Here is a 27,508-nt window from a genome sequence, read left to right as displayed (position 1 = left end):
ACGGCTTACAGTCTGCAGGAAGCATGTTTAGAGAATATGATTCTTCAATGCCCCATTTATGATTCTGGGGGGTTTGGCTGGTTTCTCATAGACAGTTTCAAATATTTTTTTAAAAGGAGAGACATCAGAGAATACAAGGCATTTGGGAAAAAGTTCAAAATAGTGCAGAAAGAAATGCTTAAAGCATCAGTAGTCATAATAACAATATTGTTCCCTGTGGCATCATAAACTTTCAGCTGTGTCCTGATCAATGTCTTGTGCTTCGTGCAGAGGGTCTGGCACTGGAGATGGAAAGGCTTGCTCGGCACTTTCCCCGTGGTCCCCAGTGACCGTCTACCGTCCCAGAGGTAAAAGCATAGGGTTATAACTCCCAATGCTCACAAATCCTTGTGATGGAAACAATACTCATTTGTACAAGCCCTGGTCATGTGAGAGAGGCTGTAGCACGTTTAACTCCTATTTGTTGATTATTTTCACAGACAGTCATTTTTGCCGAGAGCTTGCTGTGTGTAGGCTTGTTAAACGCCTCATGTCACTTAATCCTCCCTCGCCTCCGAGGGACAGATACTGTTCTCATCCCGTTTTATTTATGAGGAAACTGAGGCCTAGAGAGATTGACTGACTTGCCCATGATCACACAGGTAGAAAGTGGGCAAGCCTGCGTTCTAATCCACCTGGCTGGTCCATGGGGCAGGGCACACAGTGCCAGGCTGTGACGCCTGTGCTTGGAGCAGTGACCTGCCAACACGGCAGGGCTGGGATGAGGGTGAGGGGCCAGGGGATGAAGGGATGAGGGGCATCATGCCAGCCCAGGGGCAGGGCTGAGTTCCGTCCATGTTGAACATTTTGGTCTTTTGCTCATCGTGTATTTATTTTGCATTAATTTTGCCTTTTAAAATCTTGCATTTGGGCATTATAGACCTTGATCACTGGGTTTTACGGTGCTTTGGGCAGGTGTGGGTGAGGACCACGAGGGTTGCTGAGGTCAGGAACCCGCCCAAGGTCCCATGGCCAGAAATGGAGGAGCTGGGGTACTTGGCAGATCTCCTGGGGGCCGGGCTGGGGACAGCAGCGTGGCTTACGCCAGTGGGCATCGCTGAGTTCTCAGGAATGTGCTTCCCCTCTTCCAGGTCGGGGAAGAGGTTGAAGAAGACCCGCAAGTATGACATCATCACCACTCCAGCCGAGCGAGTGGAAATGGCCCCGTTGAACGAAGAGGATGACGAAGATGAGGACTCCACAGTATTTGACATCAAATACAGGTACTGGGTGGGAACAGTGGCTTTCTCCTGGGCTCGCTGGCTTGGGGAGGTGGGGCGGTTCACCTCAGAAGACAGTGAGTGGCCAGGCGTGTATTCTTGTTCTTTGGCTAAGTCTTTGACCTTGGGGCATTCTGCTTCTAGGGGGGAACTGCTTTGATCTCTCCCAGGAACGCACAGCACCCAGAAAGCCAGCAGGGAAGTACTTGCAGGGAAATGCTTATTCTCAACTCTTTCCTGATGAGAACCCTTGCGAAGTCAGCTTTGTGGGAGCGAAAGGAAGGCTGAATTTCGGACAACGAGCTTGTCATGTACAGACTGTGGGGAATCTGGTCCAAGCAACCGCCATGTACCACGCGCCATGCACACAAATGGAAACTTGTTTTTCAGCCTTGCTTAGTTGGTAATGGAGAGCGTGGGGTGGGGGTTACTCCTTGGATGGAATTTACCGCTGAATTCCAAAGGCAGGTGTGTTTCTTTAACGTGGCCAGTAGGAAAGTCGGAATGACTTTTTGACTTCAGAATTGTAGTTTGGGCTTCGGCTTCTTTGGGGAAGTACTACTTTGGGTATGTGAGATTCTCAGTGTTAGAGCTGGGGGCAAGTGTATTTTAGGGATGAGGGCTTGGAGGCCCAGAGAGGGGCCATGGGTTGCCCAAGGTTGCAGTTATTAGTGGCAAAGTTGAGACGCAAATCCAGGCTGGACCCTATCCGGAGATTCCTCCCTCCCCACCAGGGTCCTCCAGAGAAACAGAATCAATAGGATATACAGACACAGAAAGAGATTTATTATAAAGGTCCAAGTCTGAAGGCCTGAGAACCAGGAGAGCCGATGGTGTAAGTTCCAGTGGGAGTGCAGGAGGAGACCGATGTCTCAGCTCCAACACAGTCAGGCAGAGAGAGTGAATCCCCCCTTATTCTGCCTTTTGTGCTATTCAGGCCTCCAGTGGGTTGGATGAGGCCCACCCATGCTGGGGAGGGCGATCTGCTTTACTCGGTTTACCCAGACAATTGTTAATCTCAGCCAGAACACCCTCCCAGACACACCCAGACTAACGTCTTACCAAATATCTGGGCACCGTGTCACCCAGTCAGGCTGACCCGTAAGAGTCACATCACACACAGCTCTTCTGTACCTCCTGACTTGTCCTTTTCCAGCACAGCCTTGGGTATTCTTGGCTATAAAGGAGTTAGATTCAAGAAAGCAAGTGTTTTGGGATTTCGATTAGAACTGCATTGACTCTGTAGGTTGATTTAAAGAGAATCAGCCCTTTATGCTAAGTGAGATAAGTCAGACAGAGAAAGACAAATACTGTATGATATCACTTATGTGTGGAATTAAAAAAATACAGCAAACTAGTGAATATAACAGAATAAAAAGAAGCAGACTCACAGATAGAACAAACTAGGGGTTACCAGTGAGGAGAGGGAAGCAGGGAAGGGGCAGAATAGGGGTAGGGGATTAAGAACTACAAACTATTAGGTATAAAGTAAGCTACAGGGGCTTCCCTGGTGGCGCAGTGGTTGAGAGTCCGCCTGACGATGCAGGGGACAGGGGTTTGTGCCCCGGTCCGGGAAGATCCCACATGCCGCGGAGCGGCTGGGCCCGCGAGCCATGGCCGCTGAGCCTGTGCGTCCGGAGCTTGTGCTCTGCGACGGGAGAGGCCACGGCAGTCAGAGGCCCGCGTACCACAAAACAATAAAATAATAATAAAAAAAAAGCTACAGAGATATAGTGTACAACATGGGGAATATAGCCAGTGTTTTATAATAACTATAAATGGACTATAACCTTTAAAAATTTTGAGTCACTATATTGTACACCTGTAACTTACATAACATTGTACATCAACTGTACTTCAATAAAGAAAAAAAAGAGAATCAGGCCCTTTATGTTGACTCTTCCCATTCATGAACATGGAATAACTTTCCATTGATTTAGGTATTAGAAAAGATGTCTTTCAAAAACTTCTCCATAAATGTATTATACATTTTTGCTAGTTATATTCCCAGGTGTTTTACATTTTGATTATATATATATATATTTTTATTTATTAAAAATTTTTTTTTGGGGGGGTAGGATGTATCTTAAAAAAATTTTTTTTTAAATTTTGATACAGCAGATTCTTATTTGTTATCTATTTTATACATATATATATGTCAATCCCAGTCTCCCAATTTTTTTTTTACTTTAAAATACTGTTTATTTTAAAGTACTATTTTATTTATACTCATGTCTGAAAAAAAATGTCTGTATTATCATGTTCACATAACATACCAATATCGGAAACAGAGTTTGTTAACAAATCACACCTAAATTTTATGAAGAATGCACAACATTGACATGGATTGGTTATAGATAACGTGGAGGAACAAACCATTAGCTATAATTTGTAGTTTAGGTATAGAGCAGCCCCCTTTGAGAAGAATCAAAACAATTACTAACCTGCACCCATACTGCAAAATACTATGTACATAAGAAAGTGATTGTACTGATTTTATTACTAAGCCGTTTTATCGGTCTCATATTCAAGGCACAGAAATGAAACAAAATGTGAAGACCACAATGTCCTCATTATGAATCACAATGGAAAGGCTCAGCTGCATCCTGCAGGCCTGGGGTTATTGTACCATAGGGAGTCCTTGATGGCTTAAGTGGATCAACAGACTGTTTTGATTTTGAGCCGTGGGATGGGATCTCATCCATATTTGGTGTGTGAGCCGACTCCATGGGGGCTAGGATAGATGGAGCCATTTTTGTGGTAGCCTCAGACCCGACTACATAAGAAAAGACCCTAAGCAAAGAAATATCACTGTCTGTCCAGAAAGTTTAACTGTTGACTCTTTCTTGAGTATAAGCTGGAGAAGGGGCCCCTCTAGAGAATCTGGATACAAATATTATTGTGGTCTAAAGACTGCTGGGTGGAGGTCGTGTCTGGTGTCACAAAGAGGAGGAAAGTATTGAAACCACTGTCAGATTAAGAACCTTCCACAACGAGTCTCAGTTCTTCAAATAATGGAGCAAGTTCCTTTCCTAGGAACAGTTAGTGCTGTATTGGCATTGCTCCTGGCTGTGAAACTCACCATCAAAGGCAAATGATTTCAAAATTAAAACATTTTTTTTTTCAGTTTTATTGAGATATAATTGACATACAGCACTGTATAAGTTGAAGGTATACAGCATAATGACATACATATATTATGAAGTGATCACCACAATAAGTTTAGTTGGCATCTAGCACCTCACATAGTTACAAAAACATTTTTTTTACCTTGTGATGAGACCTTATAGGATCTACCCTCTTAGCCGCTTTCAGGTCTATCATACAGCAGTGTTAACCTGTAGTCCTCATGTTGTACATTACGTCCGCGGGAGGTATTCATCTCGTAACTGGACGTTTGTACCTTTTGACCGCCTTCACCCGATTTCCCCCTCCGCAACCCCCTGCCTCTGATAACTGCAAATCTGATCTCTTTTTCTATGAGTTTGGTTTCTCTAGAGTCCACGTATAAGTGAGATCGCACAGTATTTGTGTCTGTTGTAAATAATGCTGCCGTGCACGGTGTGGTGCAGATATCTCTTCAATATGTGATTTTGTTTCCAAAGGCAAATGATTACATGGAACTACCTGGTAGGTGTTAAGGAAGCAGGTGATACTTTCGCTGTTTGAGAGTCCGAGCTTGCTCCCTGGTCTGTGGCAATGCTCTGGAGGATTTCTGCTGGCCACTGTAATAATGGGCCCTCTATCTCTACGAGACACAGCGATAGCATGGGGCCCTTTCACACATGGTAGTTTTTAATACAGGAATCACTTAAGGTCCCCCAGGCACCTCCATGCCTCTCCTCCACCCCGATTCTGGGCAGAAACTCAGGACTCAGCAAGCCCATTCATATTAGTCTTTCATCCCAGATCATCCACGGTAATGACCACTGTATCCCGCAGGATCAGTCTCCACGCCCGGGTTTCTGCTTCTGGGGCTGCTGGCTTCTCTCTGCTGTCACTTTGGGGACAGCTTCAAAGACAGGCTCCTCTGCAAGCCGCTGCCACACGATTCATGACCTCAATCTGATCTCATTTTTTAAAAAAATATCACTTTCTTACTTTCTGTTCATGGTGTCTAGAAGTGCAGTTGATTTTTAAAAAAATATTGATTAAAAAAATCCAGCAACCTCATTAAACTCTTATGAATTCTAGTAGTGTAAATGCAGATCTTTTGAGTTTTCTATGTAGATATATCACTTGAGACTAATAAGACTGCCTCCCTTCCCCCCCAGGTCCTTCAACATTTTATCTCTCTCTTTTTTTAAGCCTTTTTATACTCACTCTTGGCCTCTAAGTCATTGTTAAATAGAAGTGATGATAATAGGCATCCTGTCTTGTTTTTGATCTTAAAGGGTGTGCTTTCAATATTGACACTAAGAACAGTGTTTGCTGTAGGGTTTTGTAGATTTTTTTTCCCCAGCAAGCTTCCCTCTATTCCTAGTTTGCTAATGTCAAATTTTATTAAATTCTTTTTCTAGCTCTGTTGAGAATATTATACTTTCTCCTTTAATCTGTTAAGGTGGTGAACTCATATTCATTGATTTTTTTTCTAATATTAAACCAACTTTGCATTCCTGAGATAAAGGAGCTTGGTCATGGTCATGTTATCTTTTTATTCACATTGCTACTTTCAGTTTGATGATATTTTGCTCAGGACTTTCTTGTTTCTCTTAGTGACTGAGATTGGTTTGTCATTTTCCTATTTTGTAATATCCTTGTCAGGCTTTGGTAGAAGTTTTACTAGCTTCATAAAACAAGTTAGGTCGGTTCCTTATTTCCCTTTTCTCTGGAATAGTTAGTATCAGATTAGAATTATTTGTTTCCTAAATGTTTAGTAGAATATGCTAAAACTGGCTGGACCTTGATGCTTCCTTTGTTTGAAGATTGGAAAAAACTATTGATGTCAAGATGCCATCATGCTTCCCTGTTTGTTGTGAAGGACGGACTTCAAGTGGTTCATGTGAGAAGTTGGTGCTGTTTGTGAGGATGTGAGTGAACTTGGGAGTGAGTCACTGGACACAAAACCACTCTAGTCCTCAGGCCCAAAGGTGATTGACCATTTAAAAAGACCAGGTCATAGCTTTTATTACAGATGTAATGTGTGGTATAGAAATTACGGATAAGAAAAAGGGAAAATAAAATCACCTTTAATCTCACTACTTAACGATAACCACTGGAGTGTGTGTGAGTACGTACCCGTGGAATTTTCTTTTTTACAGAAATAGGACCATGTTACACGTGCTGCTTTGGAACATTTTTCCACCCGAACAGAGTATCACAAATGACTTTTCAGGTCAATACGTTTGACAGAACAAGAATTTTAAGGCCAATTTTATGTTGGCTTTAACGTTTTTGAGAACTGCTCTGTCTGCACGTCACAGTCTGTTCATAGGTCCTTGTCTTTCCTGTTTAGAGATGGCTCAGGTAAATTTTTTGGTTCCCCCTGGGAGACAGACGATGTTTAAATCGGATGTGGCTGGGTTTTATTAGTGAGTGCAAAGAGGAAAATCATGTTTTTTGGCGCCTGGGCAGTAAGGCCGTAACCTGCCTTGTGTTACACGTGCAGCTCGCTGATAACATCTCCTGACTTAGAGCCCATGAGCATCCGCCAGGCAGGAAGTGGGGTGGAGAGAAGGCAGGCAGGGCAAGGCTTCCGTGGGCAGCCCTCCTCCCAGGCTCCCGCGCCACTGGGATGTCACAGCGCATGAGGTAAGGCCTCCGATGTTTAGGGCCAGATGTGGGGAGGGAAAAGAGTCTGTGGAAGTGAGTTTCCAACTCTGTACTTAAAAAGGCTAATTGGAAGAGAGAAATGCTGGCTAAATGGAGTACAGAGACCCCTGGGGTTTTGAAATGGTTCCGTATTTCAAAAGGCATTTGCATCCTGGCTGCATGTGTTTTGAGCTTGTTTGGCCTAGCGTGTAGATGTGGCTGATGTCGTGGACCTCTGGGCCTCCCTGGTTTATCACCGGAGCCTTCTGTGACACCCTCCAGGTGTCCCCTGAGGCGAGGCAGATGCCGCTCTTCCTGCCGTTTGTCTGGTAGGTGGCACCAGGAGCTATGACAAGCGCAGCCCAAAGGTGTGCTGCTGGGAGGACACGCAGCTCTGGCCAGTCCTGGTCTCCAGGGGCCGGGAGGGAGGGCGGGCTTGGTGCCTCTGCTTCTTAGGTGTGGAAGAGACATGGCCCGTGGGGTGCAGATGTGTGCCCCAGAAATGCCTGACTCCCACCCTCTTGTGGACAGGGCTTCCGGAGGGAATATAATTAGAAACGGATGAGATGTCCCCTGCACCTCTGGGGGCTGTGCCTGGCATCTTGGCTTTGGAACAAAAGGCGTTTGGTGGCTGTTTGCAGCCAGAGGCCCCTGGAGGCTGTGGTGGGAGAGGGAGAAAATGGACTTGACTTGCTTATCCTAGACTGAAGGGTCAGGGGTCAGGGTCCCCATGGCCACCCTATGGCAGAGACAAAGCTAAGGCCCTGCTAAGCACACTCAGGGCAGTGACTTCTAGAATCCTTGAGCTCGGAGGGCCCTTCGGCCCGCCCCACGCTCCCTCATCACCTGAGGACGAGGAGTGAGCCTGCTAGAAGTGGCAGCGTGGGGACCGCTGCAGAGGCAACTGGTAGGTACCCTGAGCTTCTGGGGCCTGGAAGGAATCAGGCGGGACCTGGTGACCTGTGGGCTCCACAGGGTGGCCGGAGCATCCTCCCTGGACCTGAAACGGCATCAGAGGCCATCCCCAAAGCAGTCTGAATAATCCAGACCCTCTTGCTCGTAGAGTTCCGAGCTTATGTGTTATATATAAATGGGCATCTCCTGAGGCATTTTTGTTTCTCTGGAAAGCAATATTGGCATTCTGGGGGCAGTTCTCAGCTGCGGTATCGTGAGTTTTATATCTATGAGGAGGGAGACTATGCAAACGGGAATTTGTGTGGCGATGAAAATTTACTGCTAGGTGATTCTGTTTTTCATTGAAGTATAGTTGATTTACAATGTTGTGTTAGTTTCAGGTGTACAGCAAAGTGATTCAGTTACACAGATATATATATATATATATATATATCTGTTCTTTTAAAGATTCTTTTCCCTTATAGGTTATTACAAAATATTGAGTATAGTTCCCTGGGCTATATAGTAGGTCCTTGTTGGCTAGCTATTTTATATTGATATATAGAAGTGTGTGTATTGTTAATCCCAAACTCCTAATTTACCCTCCCCCTCCCCCCTTTCCCCTTTGGTAACCATAAGTTTGTTTTCTATGTCTGTGGGTCTATTTCTGTTTTGTAAATAAATTCATTTGTATCATTTTTTAGATTCCACATATAAGTGATATCACATGGTATTTGTCTTTCTCTTTCTGACTTACTTCACTTAGTATGATAAGCTCTAGGTCCATCCATGTTTAAGTGAATCTGACTTAGTTTCCTGCCTACATGGACACACAGTTTATAGAGCTGTGTAAGGATCAGGCAAAGAAAAGGGGGAAAAAAAGGAAAACACACAAATAGTCCTAACTAGCAGTGCTTTTGTAAAAGCTAGCCTCCTTATTCAGTTGTTCTTTTTTGTGTTCGATGTCCTGGGATGAAAGTGGGAAGACTGCCGAGGGCCCCCCGGCACCTGGTGGTGTGGTCCTCATGTCTGTCTGTCTCAGGAGAACTCACACACGTGGCCCGGCTTCCTCCCTCGGCTTCTCCATTCCGTGGCTGCTGTGCCGTCTTCCTGAGGTGTCCTTGCCTGCTGCACCGAGGGGTCAGCTGCCAGTGTGCAGGACAGGTGCTGAGACAGGTGCTCCTGTGTGGAGGGCTCTTTCTGCCAACAGACAAACTTCTTGTAAAACATGGGACAGGGACAGGTTGGGGCATGTCCCTCTCCTTCTCTGGGATGGCTGTAACCCAGTGTCGCTGTACAGGACGGTTGCAAGTTGGAAGGGAATAAGCATGGGTCATGGCACCTAAACGTGCCTTTACTTCACCTGGAGTTTCCAGGGAGTGTGGGAGCGGGGTCTGCATGGACCACCTTTCTGGTTAATCTTAGTGACAAAGCAGGGATGTCAATAGCAGTTTGGCTTTTCTGGAGGAGGGAAAGGGCCCAGAGATCCCTCTTAGAAGTCTCTGCTTGTCATCTTCTATGTGCACCCAGCTCACTGCGAGTGCAGGATGGGTAAGCCTGGCCCTGCCCTCTGGGAGCTTGTGCTGAGGTGGGGGGTCCAGGAACATGGACTCTTATAAGAGGACCTGGTAAACGCCACAGGGAGGAAAGAACAGGGTGCTGTGGGCAGCCACCAGGGGCACATCTTCCTGGCACCTCTTCCCAGAGGAGATGAAGCTTAGAGGGGGTTTGGAAGGACAAGGGAGTGAGCCTGGAGCACATTGACGGGCAGGGAGGAGTGAGGGCATCCGAGGAAGAAGTAATAGCATGTCGACAGGTGCGAGTTTGAGCGGGTGTAGGGCCAACCGGGTGAGCTGCATCTGTGAGCCTACCCCCCCAGGACCCTCCCCAGGGGAGAGCCCCAAAGCTTCATGGCCTCAGGGGAACAGCGGGATGAAAAGAAGAGGGCCGGGACTTTACAACCTTCCTCCTCACCCCAGTCCCTCTGTCGGTCTTCCCCAGAGCTTCCCGAGTCACAGTCACACCAGAGAGTCTGAAGGGCAGCGAAGCACACTGCTCAGACTTGAGATCCAGAGCTGGTGACCTCTGAGGTGTTGACACGTGCCCAGGGAAGCCGCTCCCCGTGGGGCAGGCGAGCACATCTGTTTTCTTTTTCCAGGAGCAGTCCTGGAGATTTAGTTCTGCTGAGGAGGGAGCCTGCGGAATCAGATGTGCTTGATGGTTTGTGGTGGGCTCCCCTACCCGCTGTGTGTGTGTGTGTGTGTGTGTGTGTGCGCACGCATTTATTCCTGTAAGCACAGGAGTCAACAGCTGCCCACAGGGGGTTGGGGTGCAGGCAGGGAAGCTGGCAGAGCATCCCGGGGTGTGCCCTTGGGGCATCCGGAAGATGCAGTTCAAAAAAAATAGCAATCTTGGGACACCTGCGAAGGTGAATTTTCAATGCGTTGGCGGTATATAAAGTTCACATCTCTGCGAATTCTGACGGTCTGCTGTTTCCAGATTCAGCAGGCTCACGGTCGTCTGCTTTTGTTCATATGCACACCTGCTCTGGGTAGCTCTTGCGAATCGGGTCCCTTTACTCTGGTCCGATTCTTGGTTTTTGAAAGCTTTGCTGCTCCGTCTCCAGTCCCCTGGCCCCGACCCCTCATGCTCAACATTGAACTTGCAGCAGGATGCAGGGGAAGACCTGACTGTGGGGTCAAGGCCACTGGGAGTCTTAACATTTGAGGTCCTCAGGCTGCATCTGTAGAGTGGGGGTGTCTGGGCTCCGTGGATGTCAGTAAGCAGGGGTGAGCCCCCCTCTTCCTAGCCCAGAGGAGGGGGCATGTGGGTGACGCAAGAAAACCAGCCTTCACAGCGTGGGCATGGCCGTGGGGATTTATCTTTTTCTTCCTCTAATCTGTTGAACAGGGGACCCTAGTGGTCAATACGAGGATACCCATGTCTTTTTTTAATTTGGAAATAATTTCAAACTTAAAAGTTGCAAGACAAAAACAGTAGAGAGAACCCCCAGATACCCTTTACCTAGATTTTCCTATTTTAAAATTTTGCCTCACTTGTCTTATGATGGCTCTGTGTGTGTGTTCAGATTCTTTTTTTTCTGAACCATTTTCTGAACGCGTTACGTCTCTCATGTCCCTTTCCCCCTAGTACTTAAGTGTGTATTTCCTAAAAATACGATGTCCATATCTTTCAGTAATTAGTTACCTGATATTTATACTTGGGATCATATAACGTTATGAAAAGCAGTTTATTATTTGATAAGTTCTATTAAGTCTCCACTGTTTTTCCATGTGATTATGTAATGCCCATGTTCAAACATTAATAGATGCTGGGGACCTCTCAAATTTTCCCTCCTTTTCTAAGTCCCTTTGGATGATGTCTTGAATAGATTTAGTTTTTCAACTTTCACCCATTGTACAAATATTTCTTGCACCCCCTACAATTGTCTGACACTGTGCTTGGTGCTGGGGTTTAAACGTGAACAAGCTCCGACAAGGGTCTCACCTGCAGGGAGCTCCCAGTCTAGGCAAGAGACAGACACGAATCAGATAATGACATAAACCGTAAACCAGGGGCCAGCAGGCTAAGGGCTCTGGGCCAGATCAGCCCACTGCCTATTTTTGTATGGCTCCTGAGCCAAGAATGATTTTTACATTTTTTTTTTTTTAAAGTTTATTAGATTATGATTTTTATGACTTTGTGTGGGTGTGTGTGTGTGTGTGGTACACGGGCCTCTCACCGCTGTGGCCTCTCCCGTCGCGGAGCACAGGCTCCGGACGCGCAGGCTCAGCGGCCATGGCTCACGGGCCCAGCCGCTCCGCGGCACGTGCGATCTTCCCGGACCGGGGCACGAACCCGTGTCCCCTGCATCGGCAGGCGGACTCTCAACCACTGCGCCCCCAGGGAAGCCCTGATTTTTACATATTTGATGGTTGAAAAAGAAGCAAAAGAAGAATAACATGTAAAAATTAAATGCAATTCAAACCTCAGTGTCCACAAATAAAGTTTTATTGGAACACAGCCATGCCAAGCATTTCCAGCAGCAGGGTTGAGCAGTTGCCACGAAAACTAGAGGACCTGCAAAGTCAAAACTATTTAGTACTCTCTGGACTTTTACAGGGAAGGTTTGCCGAGCCCCGGTGTAAACACCCACAGAAGTGCTAGGAAGGAGGATTACAAGGATAAGAGAGGTGGTGTACTAGGGGTCTGTGTGGGGACCTAGGAAAGCGTCCTGAGGTGGGAGCTGAGGGAAGGGAAGGCGTTACCTGGAGGAGTGGGTGTGCGTTCCAGGCAGCACTTTCAAAGGTCCTGGGGTTGAGGAGGGTGGCATTTTCAAGGGCTGAAAAGGCAGCTTGTGTGGCAGGAATAGAGACGGGGGTGAGAGAGATGGAGGCACTGCTGGAGGGGCATGGGGAGGGGTGTCAACTGCCCTGCTAGGACGGCGGCGTGGCCTGGAGGATGGTCGTGGTTAGGGAGGGGGTCACAATGGGTGTGCGGCTCTGCCAGAGGCCACTGACTTGTTCTTCTTCTTTTAGGTAAAACCTGTTCTCCAGCGTGTTGGCGTCCTGTGGCTGGTTGGCTGAAGCTGGGGGCTGTGAAGGATCTGGAAGCTGTCCCGTCCGAGGTGTTGAAACCATAACAAACATTATTTATGAAACACTGGCACAGTTGTATGTAGAACGTCGGCTCTGAATGTCACTGCAGGAGACACCACCCTCTGGACGCTCCTTTAAGATGTCACCCTTTATTCCCTCCTCAAGAGGGCTTTTGCCTTGCTAAGGGGCAAGGGGAAACATGCTGATTTAAAAAATAATTTTAAAGCAACTGCCGACAAAAGTAAAAGAGATCGGAAGTTATCAAGAACCTAAGAAAAGCCTAAAGGGTATTCAGCGGCGTATTTAGGGTTTCTGACAGTCTGCTCTCCTGGATCTACGAACTTTTATATGTCTGACCCTTTGTGGCCTTTCTGGGCTTGGTCGAGTTCTGGCCTTTCGTTGGTGGTGGCCGCGTGAAAGTTCAGAGTGCAAGGGCTCAGAGCTGCTCAGCTTGTAGCAGATGTAAACACGTCCTGTGGCTCCTTTTCTTTTCTTTTTCCGAAAGGGTTCAGCAGAATTAGGCATGGCTAGCTCACAAAGAATTCTGAATATCAGGGAGAAACCTAGACCTGTGTGTGTGTGCATGTGTGTGTATGTGTGTGTGCATGTATGTGTGTGTGCATGTGTGTGTGTGTATGTACATGTGAGATAATTTCTCCATCTCTAAAGAGAAAAGAAAGTGTTTGGCAGTCTTTGCTTAGTAACATCCATGTGTGTTTCTCTGCCCTGTCACCGTTCTACATTGTTGGTCTTAGAAATGGAATTTTTAAAAAAATCACTGTGATAATTTAAATGAATGGTGATTTGCTTGGCTGAAAAAAGCCCACTGCCAGGGACTACGTTTGCAGTTGGTCCAGGCCAGACTGGCCTAGGAACCCACCTGGACCCAGGAGGTTACTGCAGGAAGACCCCTTGCACAGGTGGGTTTGGGTGGTGGCTTATCTTGCAGCTCGAGTGCCCGACACTTGCTGGAAGCAGGGCCTCGGGCTGACTCCTCAGGGTGATAGAGGCCTCCCATTTCACTATTTCCCCAGGGTTATTTGCTGCAACGGATATCCTTCTGCAAAAGTCTCCTAGCGGTGCCTTTGGGGGTGGGCTACTCTGTTCTCTCTGGAAAGGTGTTTTGTAATTTTTTTTATCTCCTCTTTTCTGGCATTCTGCAGGGTTTGCAAATTTGCCTGTTTATTGTCTGCTCCACTGCTTGGGATGAAAACTCTGGCCTTTCCCTACTCGCCCCTATTTTCAGATTTTTCAGTTTCCTGGGAAGGGGCTGCCCTGCTTTGGGGTCCCCTGGTCCCCAAGGCCCTCTGGGCATGGGTGCTCTGCAGCCCTGGCCCATCAGGATGGCACTTCAGCCTCTGCAGAAGAGAGGGGCGGCCACTCTGAGGACAGTGGCCTGCTGGTCCTCGGCTCCCTCCTGTGATTTGGCTTCTTTTGTTGACTTTCCTTCTCCCTTTCTCCGCCCTGTTTGCCAGAGGGGAGGGGGCTGCTTTATCTCTACCCTCCACCGTGTCCTCATGGGCCAGGGTGGTGACTAAACGGGGTGGGCCGCCTAGCAGCTGTGCGCTGTCCGGACCTTTGAACTGACACCGTGGCTCACACTTGCCTTTCCGACAACCGCGTCTGAACCGTCAGCGGAGAAGCTGGATTCTTCTGCCTGACGCATGAACGCCGGCCTCTGTCTGCCAGGTGCTCGTCACAGGGCCTGGCAGAGGCGGCCACCAAGAATGACCTTCCAGATGCCACAGCTTTGGCACTAGAGACTCTTAAATAAAAAACCCTTCTGGCGTGAACTGTGTATGCATCAGTTTGGAGGTTTTCTGAGATGGAGGCCAGCAAGGTGCCTTCTTTTGATGAGGGGTGTGGGCCCGAGGCTCGGAGGAGGGCAGAGGGGGTGCCCAGGAGGAGGTACTGGGCCTGGGTTTGAAGCCCTGGGTGCCTCAGTGCTGGGGCTCGGATCGAGCTCAGGGGTCAGGTCCCACCCAGGCCCCTCTGCCTCTAAGTCCTGCCAGAGTGACAAGTTCTGTGGGATTCCAGAGGTGCAGAGAGAGCTGGTGGTGGTAGGGAGGCTAGAGGTCCCCTGTTGCGGGCAAGGCATTTGTGGTGACCAGTGCTGGGGAGAGTGGGGTCCCAGGCAGAGGGGAGAAAGGAGGGTGGGATGGGGACAAGAGGCTGCAGGGGGCCTTCCTTTACCTGCGTAATCCAGCTCTTCCTCTGCGAAGACAAGTTCCGTTTCTTAAAAGCAGAGTGAGTTGGGTCTCGGGGAAGCAAAGTTGGGCTGGAAGGAATATCGGACCTGGGTGGGATGACTTCCTTTCTCTAATGCCTCCTTCTTTTTGTTCTTTTCATGGGCACTTCAGAGGGGCCAACTTTGGGGTCCAAAGGGACAACACTGTCCAAATGGATCCCACACCCCCCAGCGTTACTGCCGTCCTCCCTCGGTGAAAGATTAGATGTTCCTTAGCTGGGGGCACCCCGATTCCAAAGACCCGGTTCCCGTTCTTTTGCGAGCATTTGGGGACTTGTCAGATCACGTGTCCAGTATTGGCTCTGGAAGGTGTGACCATTATAGAGACATGATCTAGTCGGTGTCTTCTGGAGTCACTTAAAAATAGGACTGGAAGTTATAAGAAAACATTTCAGACTGATTTAAGGAGCAGAATTTTGATTAAAAATGGATTTATTATAAAAGCGATGTTTTCATGGGTGACATTTGGAAGACAGATAGTTAATTATAAAGAAGATAAAACAAGTTATCCAGATAACAATACCCTTAACAGCATTTTGACATCCCCCTCCCCTTCCTTCCTTCCTTCCGTCATTTATCTGTATTTATCATTTGCAAACATTTATTGAATGCCCACTTACTCTGGGCTCTGTGTTAATTGGAAGGCTCGAGAAGTTGAGTCTCGGGAGAAGACCAGACACGTGACCTAGAGGGATGACAGAGCATAAAGGGCTGTGACAGGGATGCGAGGGCCTCAGAAGACTTGACAAGGGAGGGGCCAGCTCTGCTTTACACTACGAGTGGCCTCTGGGCTTCTGTGTGAGTGCCTTTTCGTGTTTTTCTCTACACATTTGGGTCATACAACCTGATTTTTTTCACTTACCATTATGAGTATTTCCTGGTGTCCACAAATATTTAAAACGGTTTTAAAAAGAGCCTTAGCATTGTGTTTTGTAGAATTGCACTACGAGGGACCCCATCTCTGATCTCTACTGGCAAAAGCAAAGAACAAGAGGGGCCCCATGCCGGGCACAAGGAGTGAGGTCCCTGGGGTCTGAACTGGACCCCAAGGAGAGCTCAGACGACGGTTGGTTTCCTTTCCTCCTCTTTCGATATTTCAGCCTGAAGCCTGGGGAAGGATGATGTCTGCCTGAGTGCACAGCTCGGCTCACCACGGTCCAGCATCATCTCTGCTCGCGGCCAGGCCCGGCCATCGCCACCCAGCTGGGTGCAGTTCGGACCCTCGGCTGTCCCCACCCTGGCTGAGCAGCTCAGTGACTGTCCTTGCGTCACTGAGTGGAGCCCACAAAGGGCAGCTGCGGCCCGTGTGGAGCCTGTCCGGGGGGGCGGAGTACGCTGGGGCTCCTGACCCCGCGGCAGACCCATCAGAGCCCCACCAAGCCTTCCCAGAACTGCTGTGGGTGTCGCCTCAGCACGAGCCCCCGTGGTCCTGATGTGCAGAGACGGTTCAGAAGCACCGGTCTCCCCGCGTCCTGTCCTTGAAGCGGCCATTGTGTGAGGTTTGGATTCAATTTTGGTTGTGCTCAGGTGTCTATCCGATTGTCCCCACACCACTGATTTGGGATGCTGCCTTGGTCAGGCGACTTTCACGTTCAAAGCGTTTGCATCTTAGCCCTACGGTATTAATGATCATCCTTGGGTTGAGGTCCTAGGGCCTGGAAAGAGCCAACCCAAAGCCTGCACCCCAGCACAGAGCACTGCCAAGCAGGAGGACGCCGGGATGTGTAGGGTGGGTGTGCCGGCTGGAAGGGCACTGGGGGGTCATGGAGTCCAGCATCGTCATTCTACGCTTGAGGAAACTCGGGCTCCCAGAGTTTATGGGAACTCCAACTGTTTCCTCCACGGGAGGGTAAATTCCCTCTGAGCCTGGAGCGTCTGTAGCTAGAGCCCTAAGCAGCACTCAGGCGAAGGCCGCTGTCTTCCTCTTCCTCCGGTTCTCCCTTCTACACCTGTGCCTCATGGCTTTCCCGCCCCACCTGGCGGGGGGGATGGTGGGCTGCTGAGGGGTGTGTCGGGGGCACCCCTCCCCCACGTCCAGACTGGAGAGGGTGTGGTGACTGCCCGCGGGGCAGAGAGTGGATTTGGACCCACCTATAAAAAAACCTCAGATCCACAGTGCCGTGCCACCGGGGGAGACCACCGTCAGGTGTTTGCCAAAAGCAGTAAGCTCAGTGACTATGGAGTCTGAAAGCCTTGAACTTCACCGAGGGGGACGAGAGTGGCAACCCCAGAATGTTGGCCATAACCAACTGGGGCTGCTACTGCTGGGGCTTCAGCTGCATGTTTCCTGGTCTGGAGGCCCCGCCAGGGCACGCCCAACTGGGGGCAGGAGGAGGGGCACGGGTCCCAGTGGGGCCCACTGTGAGGTCCACGGAGGCCAAGGCAACGTGAAGATGCATGCAAGCTCACCACGGGAGCCCAGAGTCAGCAGACTCTGCATTTCCAACAAGCTCCCAGGAGAGGCCGCAACTTGAAGAGCAAGATGGTAGGTTGCCTTTTTCCTGCACCCTGCTTCGCCACCACTCATGGCTTTCTGAGTTTTGACCCTGGAGGTTTAGGCCACAGGCCCAGCATCGTCCCGGACCTGCCCCCTCTCCTGCAAGAGCCCTAGTTACTGCTATGGCTCTGGGAAGTCTAGCAGAAGGGTCACCTGTGCCAACTCGTCCCAGATACTGGAGGCCAGAAAGCAAGGCTGAGGATGTCACTCATGTCCTAGAAGAGAGCAGGGACGTGGTGGGGTGACAGTTTCCTTCCCATGCCCAAGAGAACCACCCTGTTTGGAGGATCAGGGTTTCCGAGATCTTGGGTACCTGGGAAGATGGCCCTCATGTCTGAGGAAGGGTCAGCTAGTCTGAGAGGAGGGTTGGTTGTCAACCCACATGGATATTTGACTCTTCCTGGTGAGCGGGAAAAAAATTTAAAAAAGTACTACAGCATTTCCTTCCCTTCTCAGCAACCTACAGGTGAAAAACCCAAATCACATAAAATGTCTGGGGGCGGTGTTTTGACTTTCTGGAGGAACAGGGGGTGTTCCGGGGGAGGGCTAACCGTGTGAACCGCAGGCACAAGTGCACACACTTTTAGAAAGGGGCTTTGCATGTTCCTGCTTGTAAACATGCTTTCCATCCTCTTGCCGCTGGAATGTCCCCTTGTTCCCAACGTCCAGCCTCATACTCTTGCCAACACTGCTCTTTTCGCCCATCCTCTCTTGCCTCTGTGTACTCTTCCCATCCCTTCCCCCATAACCAAAAAAAAATTCCAAATCCCCCTGCTTGTTGCTTGCAGTTAGTTCACCCTCTTCTCTGAGCCTTGGGATGGTCCATTTCAGGCTTTCGGGACCTCCCCTCCTGCCCTAAGCCCCGATCACACTCTCCCCCACTGCCCTGCCCCAAGCAAACAACTCTTTCTCTCAGAAGGTGCCATTATTCAGACGTACCCCAGGTACTTGTTGACATGACTGCAAGGTCATCAGAGCACTCACTGGTCCAGCCTTCCCCATGATGCTCCAGCTTCCAGGAGGCCATGGACTGTTAATTCTTTTTTTTTTGTGCCAAGTCTGGGCACTTGGGTGGAGGGACAGTAATCCCTTTTGATAGTGACAATAACAGTAGTAGGAAGACCCGGCAGTGAGCGACTTTGGAAGTGTTTTTAGAGTGACAAATCGAGTCTGAAAGCCCTCGTTGATCCTGAAAAGTCTCGTACAAGAGGAGACAAAAGAAGAGAATGAAGTGAGATACGGGGAGGGACTCCCAGTATTTGTAGAGGAAGGGGGAGTCCATCACTGCAGCAAAAGCAGGGGTGAGTCCCCGAAGCTGAGTGTCCTGAGTCCCTGGGCTTCATAGGAAACGCTGTGATTTCATTCATTCACCCTACTCTGTGCCAGGTACTGTTCTAGGAACTGGGAGCACCCTAGTGGACAAAACAGACTTAGCTTCGGTTTCCGTGGAATTTATACTAAGCAAAAGACAGACATGGAGCAAATAAAAATCCTGCCATCCTGCTGAGAGCTCTAAGGGATGGTGGAGCACAGGCCGTGGTCAGCCCTGAATTGAATTTGAAGGGACAGGGCTGGATGAGGGAGGACCCGGAGTGAGGCTCAGGAGAAATGGCTACCAGGTGGGCTGTGTCCTGAGACCCCCACCTACTTTCCTATTGAAGAGACAGGAGCTGGTTTCCCAGCGTCAGACACCCTCTCCAGGGCAGGGCTACCTGATTCCCAAGAGAGCCTCGTGACTCCTTGCAAAGAAAAATGTGGGAGAAGAGGGTGATGGGTTTTAATTGTTCTCGTTTGGATTCTTAAATTTCACTTGGCAAGAAGAGGCCTCTAGCAACAAGACAGTTGATTTCATAGAGAACCTGCACCTGGATGCAGTTTCGCCCCACAAAAGGGAACAGTGAAGGCTCCTTGCAGCGTGGGGAGAGGTGAGGTTTGGGACTGCCCCCTGGCTCAGACATTTCAGCATCCCTGCGAGGTGACTCCCATGAGTCTTTTTAGGGGTGGGGACCCGCCAGGAGTTCCTGGTGAGAAAGGAGTTACAGGATGGCTCGCTCTTTGTAGGAAAAGTTAGAAGCCTAGGATGATGTTATCTTTTTCCGGACAAGACTTTTCTCTGCTTCTGACACATGACTGCTGGCAGTACCAGACGGGACTACCATAATCCAAGTTCACAGCTTGAGGTCCCTTGAATCAACTCGATGACAGGAAGCTGAGCTGCAAGTCCATGGAGGACTGGCTCATTCACCTTTACTCTGAGAGCATAGCCCTTCAGGGTTAGGGTAAGGGAGGTAGGGGAGGGCTCGGTAGGGTCCCCAACTTTGGTGGGTACTATGCCGTGGCTTTTGTATACAAACCCATTGGAAGCACAGATCGGTTTCTAAGCAGATTTAGCTGAATCCTCACCACAAAAGAAGCTTTGAGAGCTGGGTTTACTCTTCTGGGTCCTCTTCTCTATAACTCTGCCCAGTAATTCCCAACTATCTTGTTATCTCTTTGATGCCTTTAAGAAGATTGTTCATTTTATAATATTCTACCTTTAAAAAAAAAAAACAACTGTCTTCAGGGGATGGTTTCAATGGCCTATTGGGCCGTTTCCACCAAGGGAAGTCTTAGTTACTTCTCTTGGTACCTCCTTGACATGGGACTTCTTACCAGCTTCAGAGATGCCCACTGTGGGAAACCAGCATCCAGCAGAGCTGGTGTAGGGGAAGGGCAGAGGGAGGCAAGCTGGGCCCTGGGGCAGGGGTGGAGGCTGGCTCATCTGGGCCTTTGGGCCACCCAAGGAAGCCTCTAGAACTGGCGTCTTCATTCACCAGCTGTTGAGTCCATGTTTCCCTCAGGAACTTTGGGGATAGGAACAGCCCGGAAGGAAAGGAGTCAGGAGTGCTGGAGGCACCTGCAGACCTCAAAGGGTCAGAGAGGAGGGATCAGATTGCCTGCAGATATAAAGAGCTCACATATTTTTAGGGGACTCCCACCTAAGCATTTAGGTAGGGTATTCTGGTTTTTTTTTTCCCCCTGAACTTAGGCAGTGTTATAAAAAGAGAGGCCCAAGTGGAAATCAAATTACATTTACATTTCTTCAAATTCACTCCAATTATTTTCCCGTATACTTATATATGTATTTTATCTACCTACCTACCTATCTATCTATCTACCTATCTATCATCTATGTTACTGTGGTCAGCTTGTGCCTTCTGACCTATGGCCTTCTTCTGCCACGTCTCAAGGACAACTGTGCCAATGATCCCTTCTTCGGCAGAGGATACATTGTGTTTAGGTCTTTCTTGTTATCAGTATCAAATAAGGAGGAAGAGAGAGGCAATGAGGATGCTGAGTCCAGAGGGTCTACATGGTGGCCGGGCGCTCGGGAGGCTGGAGGTGAGCCCGGGAGACTCTGGGACAAAAGCCGAAGACAGGAATTTTTTCTCTTTTGAGTCAAATGCCACACACTCTGCAAAGTAAGTCTTCTCCACAAAAACCCACATTTCCTGCAAATTTACAGAGTCCTTTGCAGGGTCGGTTTGGTCGAATTTGAGGTTCCTGCCATCTCTTAGTCCTGCAGCTAAGGGCACGGATGGGTTTCCTGAGCAACGTGCTGTCATTTATCTGAACCTTCTCCTATCCTGGGACCTCTATGTGGCTTCCAAGTTATCGTTGTTATAATTAATGCTATGAAAAACCTTTTATGAGCATCTTATGATTGCCTTCTCTTATCATTTCTCAGGATAGAGTCCTGAAAATGGGATCTCAGGGCAAAAGTTTTTGGTATACTATATACTATTGCTTTTATTTTTTCTACAGAGTTTGTACCAGCTTCCAAGCCAAGAGGCCTCAGATAACATGAGTCTCACCCAGGCTCCCCTGTTAATGTGCCTTGTCCTGATTCCATACTTCCTACATTGTCAACTCCACGTGTGTCCTGGAGACACCCCAGGAGGAGAGAGGAGTTGGGATTGTTGGAGGGGTTTGCAGACCTCAGAAGATCAGAGAGGAGGGTCCCTGGGATGGAGTCTTTCTCTTTTTCTTATTGATTACCTTGGCCTTGGAGGTGATCAGTTTTGGATACCAAGGAAAACCAGGCTTCTGAGCTTGCAAAGCCAGGGTGGAGGTCCTCCTGCCTCCCCTGGTTCTCCCATAGCCTCTAGGGAGAAGGATGCCCTTTGGTAGTGAGCCAGCTATCAGTAACCGGCATTTCTGGTAACCGCGCCTTCGGCAGCTCGGCTGGCAGGGACCCTCCTCAACTTCGTAACTGCACAGAACTTGATTGATTCATTCATTCATTTCACAAATATTTACTGAGAACCTACTGTGCGTCAAGCCCTATTTTGAGCTCAGGGGACACTCCAGCCTACAAAGCAGGTCAAAAAAGCCCTGCCCGTCTAGATTTCATATTCTTAGGAACGTTTTCCTGCATGAGGATAACGTTAGGAATCTTTCACTCTTTTAAGCCCTCGGAGTAGGATTTCCCTCTCCCTGTGCTACACAATTCCCCCCTCCGCCCCCCAGGTTGACCTGTTCCTGAACAAGAATGGCTCCCTCCAGAGCTTGTATTTGCCAGCAGCTTAGGGTGCGTGGAATTTCTTTAGTTTCTATCACTAGCCTCTGTGGGCTGAGCAGATCCCTTTATTAAGTGTGAGACCCGTGGGGTGGGGCAAGTTGCAGGGAAACCAGAGCTCAGTGTTGGCACCAGCAGGCTTTCATCGCAGGGAGGAATGCGGGGCTCGGGAGGCTAGGGGGTGGGCTGGGGTCCAGTCAGATGCAGCGTGTGGCATACTCCCTGGGTGGCCCAGACGTCAGCTAAGAGAGCTACAGGAGAAGTTCATTCAGCCCAGTATTAGGACCTGAGATCGTGACATGGCTGGGGTTTAAACGTCTCTCTTCAGAAGGCTGCAGCGGTTGAAAAAAAAGACTCGATCCAGTCCTAAATGTCTTCTGGATGCATTCATTTGCATTTTCTTTCCATTACACGGATTAAGAAATGGGATGGATCACATATTTGCATGATTGCAATTTAGCACTTCTCAAAATGTGTAAATGCCTGAGCTCCCTTAAGACCAGCAGGGCTGCTGTGCAAGATTGGAGGGTGGTCTGCTGGATGGGCCCCTCCTGGCTGTCTTGGGCGGGGGCGCCACCGCATCATCTGCGGCCTGTGGGATCCCGTGATCACCAGTGCTCCAGGCGACAGGTCAACAGAAAGCCAAAGCACGCCTGCGTTTTTCCTGCCCCTTTCTGGAAGGGGGCTTCTCACTGTCCCCTGGCCTCAGACTTCTGCTTGAATTAGCAAATGTGAAATACAGCTCCTTCACCATTCTCCGCAGACAGACCAATTCTAGGAGGTCACTTGACACATACATACAGCTCACAATGTCAAGACTGGCATGAGGAAGGGCAACCAGACATTTCTTTGTCCTTTCTGCAGACTTGGCTGCTTCAACGAAGCAGGGAGGCGGAGGTGGCATGCTGAGCCACATCCAGTCCTCAGAGATACCACCAGCAGGGCCCCTCCCACCACTAGCTACTTCTCCTCCCCCAGTCCTGTCCTGCGAGGAGGGGAAGTCCTCCCCTGTAGGTCTAAGCTTGCATGTGCCAACCCCTTAATCGCACTCAGCCAGGTAAAGGGCTGTCCATTCACTGAGCTGCCCAAGCCCCCAGGAGGTAATGGAGGTGATGACAGAACTTTTGGAGGTGGGAAGGGAGAAAACAGCTGGTGTGTTCACAGCACAGTGTCTTTTCGGGGATGCAATACACCTGTGCCTAGTCACCTGCTAAATCTGGCTGTGAGCCCCACCAGCACTGGGGCTCAGACAGAGTGTCAGTTCTGTCTGAATTGACATGGAGACACGGCTCTGATGAGGGCAGGGCTGGTGCTCCATCCTCTCCCCCTAAGAAGCTAACTTCCTGGGAGTACAGAGGAGCTGCCTCAGGTCTGGTGAAGCTCTTGAGTCCCAGAGTTAGGGGCAGACAGGTGAGGCCAGCGTGGTTTCGTGCCTCCCTTGAGGCAAGATGTCCTCTTCTAGACAAGAGGACAGTTGGTGTGTCTTCTCCATCTGCCGCCATGAATAAATAAAGCACTTAGGGAGGGTCCCTCCCCTACCCCAGGTATGGACATATTTTGGGATATTTTAATGGGGCCTGGGGAGAAGATATCCATCAGGTTCTATGGTGTGCACCATGCAAGCACATACTTTACATGTGTTTTAAAAATGTAAGCTCTGGAAGCATCATAGAGGGCTCATGAGGGCGTTTTAGCAGCTGTCCAAGGGTGAGTGTCTCTCCCCAGTCCAGGTACCCCCTTGCTTTCCTCCTGGTCATGGATGATACTGTGCTGACAGCGGTAGTTTTCTTCCTAAGACACAATTCTCCTGCAAAGGAGCATTCTAAGGGTGGAGAGAAAGCACCAGCCCATCCTTCCAGAACTTCTTAGTTTCTCTCTTTTATATGTGCCACGTTAGCACCGTGTCAGTATTCTCCAGGGCTTACAGAAGGAGCTTGGCAGGCAGGAATCCGTTGGGTCTCTGTATTCGATTGCTTTCTTGGAGCCCAATAAAGGACACCATTGTTTCTAGGAGGTCACTTGAAACATACATACAGCTCACAATGTCAAGACTGGCGTGAGGAAGGGCATCCTGAACCCCTGCTCTGGCCCCTACACCCCCAAGCTCAGCAAACTCCTGTTAACTGCTTCAGGCAGAATCAGACAAGGGGTGCCCCAAGCCGGGAAGCAGCTGGGTCAAGCAGGAAGAAAGGGCAGAGTCCAAAAATAAACTGTTGATACTTATCTATTATATGGCAGCTGCTTATAATAGCTGGGGCAAGGGCTGGCTGTTCCCTCTGTTCTGTATACAGTTCCCTTTGCAGGAGTTGGTCCACCTGGGAGGCTCTCAGGAGATGTTTGTGGAATTGGAAAACAATCCCCAATTAGATGCCTCCTTAGAACGGTTTTCCAAGTCTGCCTTCAAATTCAGATGGAGATACACCAAACAAAGGTTGACACCTCTGAAAGATGTTAGAGAAAGTTTATGAATGCGTAACCCTTCATTTAAGTCACCACCTAGTTGCCTCTTTCCCTAGGTCGTCAACACCCATATTTATTTGTAAGTAATTGTGTATCTAGTCAGTTAGTGGACTGATAAAGGAAAACTCAGGTCTTTGAGATTATGTTAGGGTCGGCCAAACTGCTAAAACAAATAGACCCAAAATACAATGGCTCAAACGCAGTAGATGTTTATTTCTTTCTCACATAATAGTCCAGGGCAATAGTTCCACATTCTTGGAACTGGAGGAGGAAGTTCTGCTGTAAGATTCCCTGAGGCACCCAGGCTGATAGTGGCTCTGCCATACTCGACAAGCGGCTTCCAAGGTTGCTATCATTGTCAGCATCATTCCAGGCATGTGACATGGGAAAATGTAGAGGAGAACGCCTGGGAGGTGTCATGGGCTGCCTGGAAGTGGCACACACCCTTCCGCTCACTTTGGAGAGAATGTTGCCACCTGGCCACACCTAACAGTGTGACTGGGAAACAGGGTAGTAGATGGGCAGTCATATATGTAGTAACCTTGGAAACAGGGACTGAATTTGGGTGGGAGTAGAGAGACTGTCCATGTGAGGGACAGTGTGTTGGGAGCCAAGAAGTTTTCGCCATTAGAAGATGGCCGACATCCTGCTTCTCTTCCTGCTTAATGAGATAAAAGCCCGCGCCTAAAACGAAAGCCCGCGCACGCAGCACCAATGATAATTTGCCAAGTACTTCCCTTATTCTGGATCCCGCCCCCCTTTCTCTGTACTGTATAAATACAGCTACTGCAGCAATAAAAGTTTGAGGCTTGATCAGGATTTTGTCTTGCCTCCATTCTTTCGCGTCTCCTGCCCCTTCTTCCCTTTTCAACCCCTACAGGTTCCTCCTCGGACTCACAAGGATTTGTCCTGCTGGTCGGGACTCCCGGGGACGCCCGGGGCCGTGCACAACAGTGAGACGTGCTTCTACCGGGAAGAGCTCTCCCAGAGATTAGCATCTGTACTGGCTCTGTTTATCATGACCTCCCACCTTCACAGTGTTTCTTGAGGTTTCTACACATCCCAGAGTACAACAACATGCCCGCATCCTAGAACATGAGGATGTTCAGCGTCACATTCTTGGAGTGTGTGGCCACCACTGCAGTCACAAACTCCTTCCCAAATGTCCGCTTTCAAATCTGAAACACAGACTAAGTAAAAGGGAAGAAAAACAAGTTCCAAGAAATAGCTTCTTCAAGGGAAGCCCCGAGATCCTGGATCGGAAGGTGGGGATGGTGCCACTACCGTTTCTGTTTGCCCCACGGCCTGCGGCTGCCCAGGCTCTCTTCCAGATGGGTGCCATTGAGTGACCATTAAGACTTGCACTCCTTCTGGCTACTGAGGGGTGTCAGTGCTTTCTCTGGGTGAACAGTTTAGTTGGGGGATTTCGAGGAAAGTTGAAGAGAAAGCGGTGTTAGTCAACTGGCCATGCCAACAACATTCAGGTGTGTCCACTGCTAGTCAGTGTAACACTTGAAGACTCTTTGCTGGTCTGACTTGGACCTCTCTCTTACTATTTCCTGTTCCTTTTTTCAGAAGCCCTCATTCCCTCTGGTGGTTCAGATCATGCTCTGTGCATATCATTTCTTCCCTATGGCCATGGCCACTCCACTTGTCTCAATGCCACCCTTCCCATCCAGCCCAGGCAGAGGTCCTCTTGCCTTTCACAGCAGTTTCTGGACATTACACCAGGCTCTGGATCTACTGAACCCTCTTGTTTCGGCTTCACGTTTGAATATGATTTTTTTTAAAGCAACATCTTCTGGCTATGAAAGAATTTATACTTTTGGCAGAAGATATGAAAAAGGCAGAAAAGTATAAAGGGAAAAAATAACTCATCATTGCATCCTTGGAGATAGTCACCCTGTACATCTGGGTGGATTTGCTTCCTTTTTTCCCTGTATGCATCCATTATACGTTATGGTTTGTAAAATTGATACCATGCCGTCAAAGTAGTTTCTCATTCTACCTGGCTAAGTTTATAACACGAGTATTTTTCCAGTCAGGGCTCTTCCCAAACCTGACATTTACTGACCACACAAGAGTCTACTGAATGAGGGAGTATCATAATTCCATTATGCAGAAGTTTCCAGAAAGTGCTCATTTACACTCCCATCAGTATGAAAGTGCTTGTGTCACTTCATTTGCCAGTTTGGACACCCAGATGGATCTGGGGAGGAGGATGCCAGGGGAGGGGAAAGGGTGGAGGGAACAGGACAGGCAGGACAGCCTTCAGGTCTGGAGGCGAGAGAGGACAGGATTGGGTAGGAGACTCTTGGATCATTGCACGATTTTAAGAAAGTTTTGGACAGGGACGGAAAATCCCCACCCAAGTTTCTAGCAGGTGGATTTCCGAGAGTCCGGCAGGAATGGGCTGGTACAAGGACACTCCTTACTCTCCAGCTTTGGTTAGGGGCCTCCATGGTGAGGAGGGGGCGGGCAGCTGGAGCTGTCAGTCAGCTCTGCTTCCCTGGGGCAGGTTCTCTTGGAGGTGACTGAGCAGCACCCCTCCCCCACCCAAGACTGCCCCATTTCACCCGATCAACTGTGAATATAGTCAAAATACGTAATGATTAACTGCAAACATGGTCTCATTTTGCTGATATGCCTTTTTTCTGATTAACCTTGAGATCAAACATTTATCACGAATTTAGTTACACACGTGTTTCTTCTAAAAATCGTATGCCTGGCTTCTCAGTTTGCCCATGGTTGTTTTCCTTATTAATGTATAGAAGTATTTGCTGGATTAAGCCTATTGTTCATTTCCCTCAAAAATGTTTAACCACTTAATCTTTTCTCTTTATGTTTTTTTTTTTTTTTTTGCGGTACGCAGGCCTCTCACTGCTGTGGCCTCTGCCGTTGTGGAGCACAGGCTCCGGATGTGCAGGCTCAGCGGCCGTGGCTCACGGGCCCAGCCGCTCCGTGGCATGTGGGATCTTCCCAGACTGGGGCACGAACCTGCGTCCCCTGCATCGGCAGGCGGACTCTCAACCACTGCGCCACCAGGGACGCCCTCTTTATGTTTAATGTAGGATGTTTTTGATACTGTTTTTTTTAAACTTTATTTTGTTTATTTATTTATTTTAACATCTTTATTGGAGTACAATTGCTTTACAATGGTGTGTTAGTTTCTGCTGTACAACAAAGTGAATCAGCTATACGTACACATATAACCCCATATCTCTTCCCTCTTGTGTCTCCCTC

At 48.9% G+C, this 27,508-nt stretch overlaps 1 protein-coding gene and 1 pseudogene across 1 annotated transcript in view; one reads left to right on the top strand and one right to left on the bottom strand.

Annotated features, from left to right (window-relative positions):
- FAM174B (family with sequence similarity 174 member B) overlaps positions 1-14,295 on the top strand; it is a 30,927-nt gene extending 16,632 nt beyond the window's left edge. Inside the window, exons 3-4 of the mRNA XM_024767704.1 lie at positions 1,131-1,262; positions 12,443-14,295. Coding sequence (XP_024623472.1) covers positions 1,131-1,262; positions 12,443-12,446 — 136 coding nt within the window. The 3' untranslated portion in view covers positions 12,447-14,295. The remainder of the gene's footprint in view (positions 1-1,130; positions 1,263-12,442) is intronic.
- Positions 4,236-9,134, bottom strand: LOC112414970 (ragulator complex protein LAMTOR3-like; annotated as a pseudogene).
- Positions 14,296-27,508: the final 13,213 nt, after the last annotated feature.

Source organism: Neophocaena asiaeorientalis, unplaced genomic scaffold (genome assembly GCF_003031525.2).
Source record: "Neophocaena asiaeorientalis asiaeorientalis breed wild unplaced genomic scaffold, Neophocaena_asiaeorientalis_V1.1 scaffold297, whole genome shotgun sequence".
Lineage (NCBI taxonomy): Eukaryota > Metazoa > Chordata > Mammalia > Artiodactyla > Phocoenidae > Neophocaena > Neophocaena asiaeorientalis.
The sequence above is the reverse complement of the archived record's forward strand: the minus strand, read 5'-3'. Positions and strand labels throughout refer to the sequence as shown.